This window comes from Acanthisitta chloris, unplaced genomic scaffold (assembly GCF_000695815.1).
Source record: "Acanthisitta chloris isolate BGI_N310 unplaced genomic scaffold, ASM69581v1 scaffold45754, whole genome shotgun sequence".
Classification (NCBI taxonomy): domain Eukaryota; kingdom Metazoa; phylum Chordata; class Aves; order Passeriformes; family Acanthisittidae; genus Acanthisitta; species Acanthisitta chloris.
This window is the reverse complement of record NW_008668489.1, coordinates 1-13,887: the sequence shown is the minus strand read 5'-3', so window position 1 is coordinate 13,887 and position 13,887 is coordinate 1. Positions and strand designations below refer to the sequence as shown.

The 13,887-nt window shown below is 37.6% G+C and overlaps 1 protein-coding gene across 1 annotated transcript; it reads left to right on the top strand.

The window, feature by feature from the left end:
- Nucleotides 1-3,370: 3,370 nt before the first annotated feature.
- On the top strand, nucleotides 3,371-7,218 carry PLGRKT (plasminogen receptor, C-terminal lysine transmembrane protein; the record flags this gene model as incomplete). The annotated part of the gene is given in 4 exon segments (XM_009072893.1): nucleotides 3,371-3,508; nucleotides 4,392-4,476; nucleotides 4,479-4,499; nucleotides 7,097-7,218. Coding segments are annotated over 4 exon segments (366 nt in total), but the record flags the coding sequence as incomplete, so codon positions are not given.
- Between the last annotated feature and the right edge of the window lie 6,669 nt (nucleotides 7,219-13,887).

Here is a 13,887-nt window from a genome sequence, read left to right as displayed (position 1 = left end):
CAATCTGGTTTTTTGTACAGTTATTCCAGTAAGTATAAGGTGAAGTAGTGTGTAATGGGACAACATTGGCTATAATTGTTGCTCAGTTTTCCCTTTTATTTTCTGTAAAGAGAGTTTGAAATCCAGTAAAGTCAGTGTGGGATTACCCTGAAACACTGGCTAAATCTTGCTGTTATGCGGCTTCCTATTGCAATCCTAACAGCTACAGTCTTTTGTTTTGCAAGATTAATGTCAAGTGGCAAAACTGATCTTGGAAATGGAAAGCATGAATGAATACTATTTTTTTTAGAATAAAGGACTACAGAAGAAAGGGCATTTCTGGTATTTGAGAGAGGTAATCCTGGGTTTGGCATAAGATGGCATAGGTTCAGAGAGCACATATTTGTGTAATGTTATTATATTTTCTCCATATAACTTACCACTAAATAAAAATTGGTTTAAGAACAAACATCTGTGGCAGTACTGTAGATTGCTTTGCATCCTTAGAAACATCTCAGGGCTTCCTTGATGCTACATTGTAAGCTTACAGACAAAATAGATCTTGTAAATTGTTCATTATAAAATCATGAAACTTAACTAATAGCAAGAATTAAATTGTTCTTTTAGTTAAATGTTATGATCTATCTTTTTTACTGCCTTCAGTGCATCAGTATTCCTCTGAAATCTTTGCTTCTTGGTTATGCATTTCCCCAGGTACACATAGAATGCTCATCTCTAAGATTCATCAGTCTAAAACTTCTCTCCAACACATTTTTTTAAAGAAATTAATTTAAATACAGTATTGTGCTTCATCTAGATAAGATTTTATATCCACATGGAAGAAGTTTGCTCAAAGGAAAAGACTCATGAGTATTTTTCTACACAATTCATCCCCCCAGTTATTTTTGGATGGAGAAAGTTGAAGGTTGTTTCTCTCTAGCGAAAGAAAGAAGATCCTTCTGGTTAGAAAAGAACATTCAAATTTGTTTGATTATGTTATCTGTCTGCTGTCTATAATATACAAAACAAGTTGTTTTCATTTATACTAGGTTATTTATATAAATTATTTGTAGATATACATGAAAGTACCCTTGGACTTCTGGAATTTGATATGACAGTCTCCTACAGAAATGTGTTTATTTGACTGTAGTGTTTGTTTGACTTCAGTGTCTGTGACTTATCTTTTTCTTTCAAAGAGCTGTCAAAGTGTAAGTTGTGTGAAGGGCTTTTTTGGGGTTTTTTTGTCGGTTGGTTGGGGTTTTTTGAGTCTGTTTTGTTTTTAAAGAAATAATGTTAGGATCCTTTAGTTTACTCTTGAAGATTTGAACCACAGCCTTCTTTTTATTCCATGCTTCCTTCTTTCTAAACTTTGTGCATATTAAACTGGTTGTTTTTCTTATTCTCTGTTGTTTCCCTTTAGCAAGACTTGTATTTCATCAGCATATCCTTGTCCCACTTCCTTACCACGTGCTTCTTCAAATTGAAGCTCATTTATGGTAATACGGTGCATATTGGAAGTGTAGGCTCCTTATCTCTGCTGACAGGCAAACAAAGGACCCCTTAATACTTTTCACACGTGTTCAAACTACAGCTATAATCACATTGAAGGGGAAAATAGAGTCATTAAATTGATATTACATGTCATTATTTTATCTTATCACATCAGCCCTCAGCAATTTACCCGACTTAGGATAATGGGGACCAAAATGGGTCTAATTAAGGAGCAGTGTTCTTGTTTATTTTAGAATTTCCAAGTGTCTCGTAGGTGACAAAATAAAATCTAATTATTTTGATATTTTATTAAGTGGTTTGTCAGCCATTATATAATTACTTCATCTGACAATAAAAAAAAGCAATGTGAAAATTATAGCTATCAGGCAGGTAAAGCCTGTTGATATTTTTTGTGAGAACAACAATTGCAATGTAAGTCTTGAGGAAAGAGAAACAGTACTGTGAGACTGCAGTGAATGTTGTTTTTCCTACTGTGTACAATTATATGTAATTAGATCTGTCCTTTTTTTTATTATGTTGTCTCAAAAATTAATTCTACCTATCTAGGTACTGAATGAACTTGTAAATAAGATAGCAAGATCAACATAGTCTGAAGAAATAATTAGTAACAATTTAACAAAAATTGTTCTGTTCAGGCTAAATCAACAGTAATGGAGATGAATAAATGGGTGGAAACCTTAAGTAATTACAAATCCTTTAAATTATTCTTGAATTAGAAAGCAGGAAAAAAGAACAGACTTAATTACTTTTATAGATTTGTTAAAAGAGAACTTTCTGAATTCACTCTTTGTTCTTTCTTCCCTAGAATACACTTTTTTAGGCAGCTGGTATTTTGTTTCCTGTACCTTGTTGGACTTTTCAAGCAGCTTGGTTAGCTCAGCTAGACATGCCAACCCACATACTCTGGTTTGATTTTTTCCCCTAAAAATGCATTATAAACATTACTGTGAAGAAAGAGACTTCTTATTGTGTTTACTAACTTCTGTACTCTGGTTCAGACTGCTTATTTTTGACACAATTCTTATTTTTTGCATCAATATAAGCAGGAAATGCCATTGTTCTTTTTGATGTTTTATACAGTCAAGAGGAACTTTTAAGAAATACTGAATTTACCTTTGGTTAATGTAAATCTATCAGTATGTTTAGCCTGGGCATGTAATTAAAATTTTTTTTAAAAATCTAATAGTCTTAATTTTTATTCTCGAGCACCATAGAAAGTTCTACTTTGACACGTGACTATAACCGTCTAGATTGTACTTTTTGTTTACTGTCTTTAATTTTAATTACAGAAGTATTTTCTTATGGACTTCTGATATGTATTCCAGTATCTTTAAGAGATATGGTATATTGGCAGTGTTTTTTCTATACTTGTAAAGTATAGTGTTTCAGAAGAGCTACTAGCTTTATGATGCATCATGAGGAAGAGAAATCCTCAAAGGGCGAAGTGATGTCATGATTGACTCTAAGGATACTATCAACTAAACTAAACTTAAGCAAAATGAATTGGAAAGCAGCTAGGTGGTACCCTATGGATCACCATGGAAATGCAAAGGTCAGAGAACCTTAAATTAGGGAGTACTGATGAGACTTAGGGAGCTCTCAAAGCTGAGCCCTCTTTTGGTTTTGGTATTTTGGTTGTCTTGACCTTGAGAAGCAGCTTTAGAAAGATTCTGCATTAAAGCACTTGCAAATTGACCGAAACACTTTCTTCACATAAACTATTCTGAGTTATTACTGAAGAAGACCATACTCAATCAAAAGCTATGAATGACTGCTTTCTCAGTTAGTTACTTTTGGATTTATAGACCAGTGACAGATTTATTCAGTCTTTAAAATAAATGGATGAGTTAATTTTGTTTAACCTCTCTCCCTTCTTTAGCTGGAAAGGCAACTACTGCTGCAGAACCAGATGAGAGAGAGACAAATAGCCATGCAGATTGCCTGGACACGGGAATTTCTCAAATATTTCAGGACATTTTGTGGACTTGCTGCTGTAGTTTTAACAACTGGGTATGAAGTTTATTTCCTAACAGAAAGTATAAATATATTACATTTCTGTTTCTATATGGTTGGATCTTCCTTTTGCATTGTAACAAGTAGGGTTTTTTTAATCCAGTAATAGCTCAGAGATTGATCAAATGACAAAGGGGCTCTGAATTCTCTCTGCTTCTGGATGTGTTTTGGTTATGTCTGTACTTACTTAAAAGCAGAGATGTGAGCTCAGAAGAAAATAATCCATCTGAAGTACCAAAAGTTCAGAGTAAAATAAGAGTTACGTATTGAACAGGAGAGATTGTCTAAAAGCCATGCTATTTTCTTTCTGTACCATGATTTAATGAACTATTAATGAGCAACAAGTCCTCCATCTGGGTTTTCTAATGCAGTGAACAAGTGGACAGATTCTGAAGTCTATTTACTTGAAATTTGAATCAACTGACCCAAGGGGGGGAAAATCCTGGCTAATGAAGCTGTATTGCATAGGCAAGAACTTGCCTTGCAGGACTTTTGTTTGATAACATGTTTTTCTCGTGCTGCAACATGATTAGGGGGAATGTAGGAAATATTTGTGGGTTTGTGTACATAGTGCAGATTAAATGCACATTATGCGTTATTCTTCATTGTTATATTTTGTATGTGGCTGGTATATGAATGTGCACATGCATGCTACATCAGTTAGACAATCTCATTTTTGTTAGATATATTCAAAACTCACTTTAAGCATTTTTTTAATATCTTGGGTTGAGCAAGAAGGCAATCAGAAAACAAATGCTTATGAGGAAATTAAGACTTGTTCTTTGATTAGAGGTTGTAGAAGTATACACAAGTACTAGACAGTCAAGGTCAACCTAAACTAACAGTGCTGATGTGCTGAATATCCTATTTTTTTTCTTTATACAGAGCAATAAAAAAAGAAGAACCCAGCAGTTTTATTGCCAATGCTTCCCTTAAGCTTTGTATTTTCCTATCATTATGATATGGGCTATGGACACTGTTGCAAAGGATCAAAGGTATGTAAGTCCGTCCTGTTCACACATAGAGCGAAGCTTAATACTTCAGATAATCTCTTACGGTTTTTAAATGGCTGGGAGGAAATTTGTAATAGATTCCCTCCTCTTTTTTCTTCTAACAGAAAATGTGTCTCTTTTTTTCTTCTCTGTTAAAATCAGAAATTTTCCCAGTTAAGAGAACTTACTCTACTTTCATAGCCTTTCCCTTCAGATAAGACTGTTTGTGATTTTCTCCTCTCATTTCAAAAAATTTGAATTCTAAGGCTATAAATACAGCTGAAGTAAGCACTGCATATTTGGGAGAAATGACAGGTCTAGTGATTTCCTTCCTTATTCCACTATCATGCTGCTGTTTTGGCAAGGGTTACAGATTATAAGAACAGACAAAGGGATACAGACAGGACTCATGTCCTTACGCCTCCATGTGCAAACACAGTTGTCAGCTGATCATCTTGTCACAGTGTGCTCTAAGACTGAAGAAACCTGAGTCCCAGAAAGTGGGATCTTGCCTCATAGTTGCCAGTGGTGGATCTGATTAAATTACGGATGTTGAGGATTAGGGAGGGGATATTCCACAACCTTAGTGTAAATAGAGATGGGAAGGTATTGATGCAGAAAGTAATATCTTCTGTGGAAATTTACATGTAAATTGGATCACTTATGTAAAAGAAATCTGGAATTATACTGAGGAGTTAAAATTATTAGGGAATGCCAAGACAAAACAAAGTGGTTAATTTGTTTAGCCTTGTAAAATGACATGGGAGATTCGGGTCTACAGATTATACTTACAGGATAGGAAATTAAACTAATTACCAATATCAGCACTAGACTAAGAGGAAGTGAACTAGCCTGAATGAATCTGGTCTGGAAATCAGGTTCAGGAGTTCATTCTTATTTGAAGATTAAAATAACATAGTTGAAGAGAAGGTTTTATGACACAGTTGATCTGCAGCCGCAATGACTGTTCTTAATACTCAGTTAATCCCTGTGTCTCCTCTCATATCTTCCCAACCGCTTCTCTGCTTGTTCACATAGTCTGTTGGCTCATGCCATGGCTCATCTTTCTGGTGTAATAATGAATGTATACACCATGCCCTTTATCGTTCCATCTTTGACTGGTCTCTTTCCTCCAGGGTATGCCTATCTTCAGCCTTGCAGTCTCCCTCTCCTACACTCATCTGCAGTTATTTCTGTGCTGCATAGTCAGCCTTGTATCTGAACCACCTTGATCACATGGGTGTACACCTGCTGTCCTTCATCCTTTGGAACTGGTTGGTAGCCCTGGAAGGTTTCTCTGTTTCACCAGTCATTTTTTCTCTGATCTAGTTTACGGTTATTTTTTCTTCTCTCTCTAGCCTACTTTTGCAAACGTTTTCTCATGACTTGAGTATTTTTCTCCATTGAAATCAGAGGGGTATTTTTCCCTGATCTATAGCTTGGGCTAATTAAAGCAAAAACTGAGGACAAAGGGGAAATCACTGGTTTTGAGTCCTGCTAGTGCTGTTGAAAAGCCTTAAGTGTGCCAAGGCCATGTATCAGAACTGAATCTTTTGGGGTTGGAAGGATTACGAAACAGCCCCCAGGTGCACTATCTTTTCTAAAAGGCTGAGGACACAAAGAATCAGTCATGGACCTGCTATCTGTGTTCTTGGCCTTGCTGTTTTGTGTTTCCTCTCAGTCCAGGAGCATACTGCTGGTGTTTTTCAGACAAATGATTAAAGGAGAAGAGGGATTATATAGCCAGCCTCCCACTGCACAGAACTTCCCCACAAAACAATTGAACTGTGGCTACTTTTTCCAACATTTAGATAGCTCAGTACTTGTATCCTGAGCCGTGTGAGAAGGATGGTGACTGGGCAATGTGCTCCAGTGCATGTGAATGACAGGCATAGAGATTTGCCTACCTACAACATCTGTCACCTAAGATCTCTTGCTATTTCATGATCAGATGCTATATGCAACTGACTGACATTATGGTATTACAAGTTACTGGGAGTGGTAACCAGTGTGGGATAATACAGAGGTCCCAGGTCCTGTACTGCTATCAAAATTGCAGCTGGAGATTTCAGCATTCAGATCTGTTTTAAAGAACGACCACAATCTTGACTGCATTGCAATATTCAGTCAGGCTTATTGCACATAAATACAGTTTCAAACCCCTGCCATAACAATTGTCAAGCTAGGAATTAAGGCATACGTAAACAAGATTGTTGGCATTGTACCAAATGGCATCAGACAAAACAAATGAATTCTTTGCCTCATCTCCATCATTTCTTATATCACAATCTGACCACCAAAACTTATGCATGATGCTCAATTCAATTTGTATCTTTGTTTTTGGATTCTCTGTCCTAGATGTTTCTATTCCAGCCTTACCCAGACCATTCTGCACCCTACAGCTTTTCCTTGCTATACTCTTAAGACTGCATGTTTAGGTAACAGCTTGTTTAAAAAATACATAGCTGTGGCCTGCTATTTTGTTATCCTGGTCCAAACAAGAATAGCTAAATCAGTCTCTTAATTTTTTTCCTTCCTTTGCTTTCTCACATTAAGGTTGAAGAAATGTACTTAATTTCTGTCTTGCCTTTTTTTTTAAGATGAAGCAGAGACCATACTGGACACAGAGACCACTTTGCTAGAATTGCCGAAAGGATCTATCACTTTTGAAGATCTGGAGAAAATCAGAAGATCGCAGAGCAAGTTCTTCATAGAAAAATAGGAAGATGTTATTAAAGCATCATATCTGAAGTGTGATTGTAATACTGGATTTAGACATAAATTAATAAATAAAAACTTAATAAAAAATATGAACTTACGCACAATCAAGATTTAATCAACTTTCTAAAATCAGTCCTTTCTAAAGCAATCTTATGTTTCTCTTCAAAATATTCACTGTTGCCATAGTGGGGGTTTTTTGTTTAAAATAGAATATTGAGTTTTCACTGTTTATTCAAAGTCTGTAAGTAACTTTCAAATGTAGTAAAAATGTCTGGCACTGACCAAACTAGGTATAATCAATAAGGATAAGTTAATTGGTAGTTGTAAATTCTTATAAATATGGCCATATATTTGAGGATGCACAGCTCAATTTGAAATCAGGAACAGACTGTCAATTTCTTTGAAAAATAAGACACTTTTTATTTGCTGTTCTTTAGGCAGTAAACTCACTGTCTTTGCCTCAAATTCTGGAATAAACAGCTTTTATCAGAAGTAGGTTGAGAAGTAAACACGTTGCTTCCTAACTGTGTTTTACTCTTAGGAAAAACTATGTTAAAGTATGAGCAGAGATAGTTTGTCAAAATGAGAAAACAAATTATATAGCTATTTCCTGAATCTTTTTCATGCTCATTTGACTTTCTGAAACTCAGGATAATTTGTTTACATGAAATCAGGGTTTCATTAATAAGATGAATATTAACTTAGGCTAACAGCAAGCAAAATTTCTAATATGTGTTTTTGTAATGAGTAGATCCAAGTGGCCTTACAAGTACTGAAAAACTGAGGGAATTTTTGCATGCCTTTACTTTAGCATGGTATATACTGAGAATATAATTTTGGTATAGTTTAATATTCTGATGTTACACTGGGAAAAATACATCTTTATATTGGAAATGTTGTTTAAAAATGAAGTATTTTGTGTTTTGGGTGAAAATTCTTGTAGCATTAGTCTAATCATGCAATGAAAAACAAATGCTTAAAAAGCACCCAGTGATGAATTAAGCCTATGTCTGTATTGACCATTTGTTCATTTAAAAATTAAATTCCATCTGGAGATAATGCCCCAGTTATGATTTTGAAGACTACTTGACTAAATTTAGAATATTATTACAGTAAGACAGGTAATTATATAATGAAACAAAAGCTTCTCAATGTTGAAGAAACTGATGTTTCCATAGCTGTGTAAGTTTGATTTCTGAAAGTGCATTCACTTCTGCATTCAGCCACTTCTGTAATTGGTTCTGTCATCTGCATGTTTACAATGCAGTCTGTAACAGGTTTCAAATGTGATGCGTTTTAATGTGCATTGTAATAAAATGCATTGTAATAGCTTGTTGGGTTAGAATGGTTTGGTCCACACTTCAGCTGTTTATTAAGACTGAAGGCAGTGAATGAGAGGAGTGCCTCAACTCAGCCTGTGGTGCTCTCCAGGTTCTGTGAGCTCACAGCATGAAGGTCAAAACCACCTCATGTCTTTGCCTGTCCTGTAACATAATCCCTCACCACTGGCTGCTATATTATATACTACTCCTAGAACATAAATACTCTGCATTCTTGTTTAGCTATGAAAAACAGATTATCTGTTCTGGTCATCCAAGTTCTGAAGTCCACCTTGCTTTAATTCTGAAGAGCCTACAACAGTCTTGTATGTATTGATCTCTGTAATCTATTGATACTTTCTTCCAAGAAAGAAAAACAATTAAACCAGCTGGTTTCAGTATTTGTACATCTTCATCCGTGCCTTTGAACCCACTTTTTAATCCTATGAAAGTCATTTTCACAAGAGAGCAGCCCATGCAGGAGTTTAAAGTAGAAATCCTTGGAATTTAGGAAATACCCTAATCCTATCCAACATGAATTGGGAATCAATATCTGTGTATTTGCGATAGATTGCTGGCTATGGTGTTGGATCAAAAGGAGGTGTTAAAGGCAGCAAGCAGCCTAAGCAAATAATGGCCCAGACAGCAGTTTTAGGAGATTGTAGGGTAGCTATTTATTACTCCATCCTAGCTAAATTTGATTTTTTCTCCCAAAGTTTGAACTTAGATCAATAATGTTAGTCCACTGCAAGTCTCCACACAAAAAAAAAAGCCAGTGACAGAAATGTGGCAAGGTTAATTCAGTATTACACAGTAAGTATCAGTGAAAGTTACCAAATCTATAAGGGAAAAGGAACAGGCTCTAAACAGGACAGTCTAAATCCAAACCCAGAAGTGGTTTTAAATGGGCTACATAGCATGTGCCAAAGATTGTCAAGACATTAAGGGTTAGTCACCATTATTGCCTTTGTTTTTTACTGTTAGCTTTGCTTCTTTTGTTGATAAATACATGCTTTTGTTTTGAAGATGCTCATTCTTTGTTACTGTGTTTATTCTACTGGCAGTAGAATAAACATGTGCCATGCTGAGTATTACCTGGCACACAGCAACAACTGTAGAGTAGTTGAATGGTATGGTTTCCTCCAGAGAACAACAAAAGAATTGTAGAAAGCTTTCTTTCAGTGACAAGGTCCACTTCAGGGAAATAGACCTTTACAGCACAAGTTGTCCATTATCATCATACCAGTTCTACTCAATATAAATAAATAAAACACCTAAACCATCCTTCTCCTTTCTGTCATTTGTGCTCAGCTGGACTCAGCTGTTAGACTTACTTTAATGTATCACAGCATCTGTCTTTGTTTCCATGAATCACTGGGGGAAAGGAGAATAACTTGAGGGGGAGCTTGTTCTGACCTGCAGGCACTACTTTTACCCCCTTAATCCTGTTCGTTTTTCTGGTTGTAATGTCTGATAGCAGTGTATCCTGAATCAGTCTCACTTGGAGCTGGTGTCTTCAGGAGAAGTGAGAAGTCACTCTGGGGTGTCCAGTTTGGGCCACAACAGGGAGAGCTGAAAATTATAGCCCCTTTCTAAACGTTTCAAAGTTACTTTATGAACATAACTGCACATTACTACTTTTAAAAGTAGAAGGGGAAAGGTCCTATGTGGACATATACAAACAAGATTGTTTCTTCATTATTATTTGTTTGTTTAGTCAGTCTTGGACTTCATTATGCAAAAATGCTTGGATTTCTTAATTTTTTAATTATTAGTTTTCTTAAAGTTAAACTGCTTTGTAAACTCCACAATCTGCTGATGCAGATAGCTGGATAACGCTGGTACTTGGTCACCAATCACATGGATCCAGTGGTATTTCCCATTTCTTGCAGAATTCTGTATGGTACTAAGCAAACTAAAACCAATATTTTAAATTCATATTTGGGCAGCTTTCAAAAACTAAATAGTTCTTGCAGCAGTGAATTGTATGAATTTGAATTGAAGGCTCTGGAAAAAGGCTAATGAAGTCTGTGCTGTTTCTGTCCTACTGCTGATCGTCTGTGTAGTTTGTCTGACATTTAGCATGGGAATAAGCCTTTCATTCAAGGTATTCAAGGCTATTGAGATATCATTTAAAGATATCTTTTTTCTTTAGCCACCAATTTTCATGAAACTTTCTCTGCCTTCCATAAACTTTGCTATTGCCCAACAGATTCAAAATTTAATGCAAGGGAGAGAAATAGTACAATTATCTTTACCTTGTCTTAGGACACTAAAAGATAAAAAATTGTTGCATTGAGCCAGTTCACTGGATGTACTTGTCTTGCAAGATCCTATAGATGATGAATGGAATTTCATTTCTTTGTTGTTGTCTAGTCTTCTTTATAAAACAAACAGTAAGAAGGTGGATAGTTCAGATTTGTTGTATTTAAATTACCAGTTTTCTTCTGCATGTTTAGTTTTGAATAGAAGTAGTTTCTCTAGCTATGATGAACAGGTAAACCTAGCCTCTGACTTGATTTAAATTCATGGCAAAGTATTGAAAGTTTGCCAGTCAAGCTTTTCTTATAAAATCCTGCGTGATTTAAAGTTAGATGACTAACATAGTAAGTTTCTTTATAACCTGCTACTCAAATCACAGCAGACAGAGTTGAAAGCCCTAGGTTGCAAAGGCATGTTACTGAAATATGTCTGGAGGAAGAATACTGAGCAACACACAAGCAGTACACCCTGCTGGTGAAACTGCATTAAGCATAGTAACAGTAAGCAATGTCAAGCTACTGCCAGCTTCTTCAGATATGATTCCTAATAAAACTCATTAACTCACTGCCTGTTGTTGCAGTCTTTAATCCTAGGAAGAGAGAATTCACAGCCTATGCTTTTCAACAAGAAGAGTGATGAGGTGTGCTGCAATGCAGGCTCCCCTGAGGAATTAAGAATGTATTGAAAAGGTATTCCCTTCAAGGTCTCTTTGACAACACGTGCTCTATCACCTACGAAGAAGCTTGAATAGGAAGCACAGAAAGCATTGTCTTTCACATACAGTAGCCCTGATGAGGAAGCAGGTGAGGTCAGAATAACTGTTTTCAACTATTTGTTTTCCTGTCTCTCAAGTGAGTAGCAGCTGCCATCAGAGGTTATGCACTTGAGACAGCTGGAAAAGAGGGGTCCTTGAAAAAGTACCCCAAAGGTGGTCATCATAATGTCTGCCTTTGTAACTGATGATTCACTTGCATTTGAAACTGAAGCACATGGACAGTCAGTAGTTTTCCTGCTAGACTGACATATCAGCTTGCTATCTGGGGACTTCTTTTGAAATTCCCTGGTAACAACTCTGAGAAAGACATATCTGACATTTTGATATATTTTATTAGTTTACAAGCTAAGACCAGGTACTGCCCCACTCAGGAGGTGCCTTCCTTATTATCTGGTCCTGGTAGTGCTTTTGCACATGACTGCAGCTTTCCAGTCACTGGAAACAATTCCTTCGTCTAGAAAACTACTTATAGTCCCCAAGTAAGTTCACCTGATGCGATGGGTATTTTCAGAAAACGTCCATGAGACCAACACAATCAAAAAATCAAGGTGCTGCTTTCTTTCTTTCAAAATGCAAGTTGTGATTACACCTATGCAACTGGTATGTAACAGAGTATCAGGTAAGACTTTGGCTGACTAGAAACAGATCAAGGGTTTGTTCTTCAGGAATTTCAGATTAGCAGCCTTGACTTCTGCAGATTGCATTCTAGCAGCATCCTGGGTGATGATGCCTACTGTTGAAGAGGTGCCACTACCTAAAACACTGAAGACCGGACCAAAAAAGAAGTTTGAGTATGGACAACTGTGCTGGTTTTGTCTGGGGTAGAGTTAATTTTCTTCACTGCAGCTGGAATGGGGCTGTGTTTAGGATTTGTGCAGGGCACAGGGTTGGTAATGCAGAGATGTGTTTGTTGTTGCTGAGCAGAGCTCACACAGAGCCCAGGCCTTTGCTGCTTTCCATACTTCTGCACTGGCAGGGAAGTTGGTGGGGAATGGGAGATTGGGATGAGACACAGACACAGCTGGGACAGGTGACCCAAACTGACCAAAGGGATATTCCATACCATGTGACACCATGCTCAGTATATAATGTTGGGGGAGGAAGGAAGAAGAAGGGGACATTTGGAGTGATGACATTTGTCTTCCCAATCAACTGTCATGTATGATGGGGCCCTGCTCTCCTGGAGATGGCTGAACACCTCCTGCCCATGAGAAGCAGTGAATTAGTGCCTTGTTTTGTTTTGCTTGTGTGTGTGGCTTTTGCTTTCCCTATTAAAGTGTCTTTGTCTCAACCCGTGAGTTTTCTAGCTTCTGATTCTCTCCCCAGTCCTGGTGGTGCAGGAGTTAACAAGCAGCTGCATGGGACTTGGTGGCTGGCTGGTGTTGAAGCATGACAACTTTGCAGGTTGCTCACAATTTTGCCATCCACAGCCTCATTCTAGATCCAGCTAAGTGTAAAACACCCAAGTCCTCCTTGAAGAGGTGACTCGAGCCTATGTCTTCTCTGCCAGCACAAGTGAATCATTCACCTTTGTACACTAGTCTGTGGATGCACATCTTCTCTGTGCCCTCCTTCTAGACCGAGTTTTGAGGGTTTTTCTCTATACGCTAACAGTACTCAAAGAATAGAAAGTATCACCTTCATGCAAAAGGACCTATAGACAACAGCTTCAGAGCATTTTAGGAGAGATGAACTTTACTGTTTCTCCAGAGTACGACTCTCTAGAAAAGGGGACATCAGCCACTTCTTGTCCTATTGTGCTGAAATAAAACAAACCCAGAAGCAAATTTTACTTTCACAGGGCGCATGGCTCTGCTTGTTGAGTGTGAAGAATGCCAGTGGGAGCCTGCTGGGAGCTGCTGGTGAAACACACAGCTGTGGAGCTCCACATGCTCAGGATGTGCATGTCAGAGCCAAGGTGTCTCTGATGTTTGGTTGCCTACGGATGCCACTAAACCCAGTCCTCCAGAACAACAACCCTGAGGGGAATTCAGGCTTTTTAATTCCACCTCAAGCATCCGCAGCTTAAGCAGTTCCGTGGAAGTGCATTTATTTTGCTTCACTTGTTTCTGTCTTTTGTGTGTGTGTGAGACAGCATTTTTAGGATGCATAAGTAGTTACAGAGACCGTAAACCTAGGTAAAAACCTAGTGAAAAAACAGATGAGCTGAAGTTCTGCACACTTTCAGAATCATTCGAGAGGGCAATCGATAGCGGGCCATAAACGGGGAGAGCCGAGGTGCAGCCGCGGCGGAGGGGATGGGGATGTCTCGGGGTCGAGGAGGGAGGCTGAGGGCGGCGCGCGCCTGGCGGCA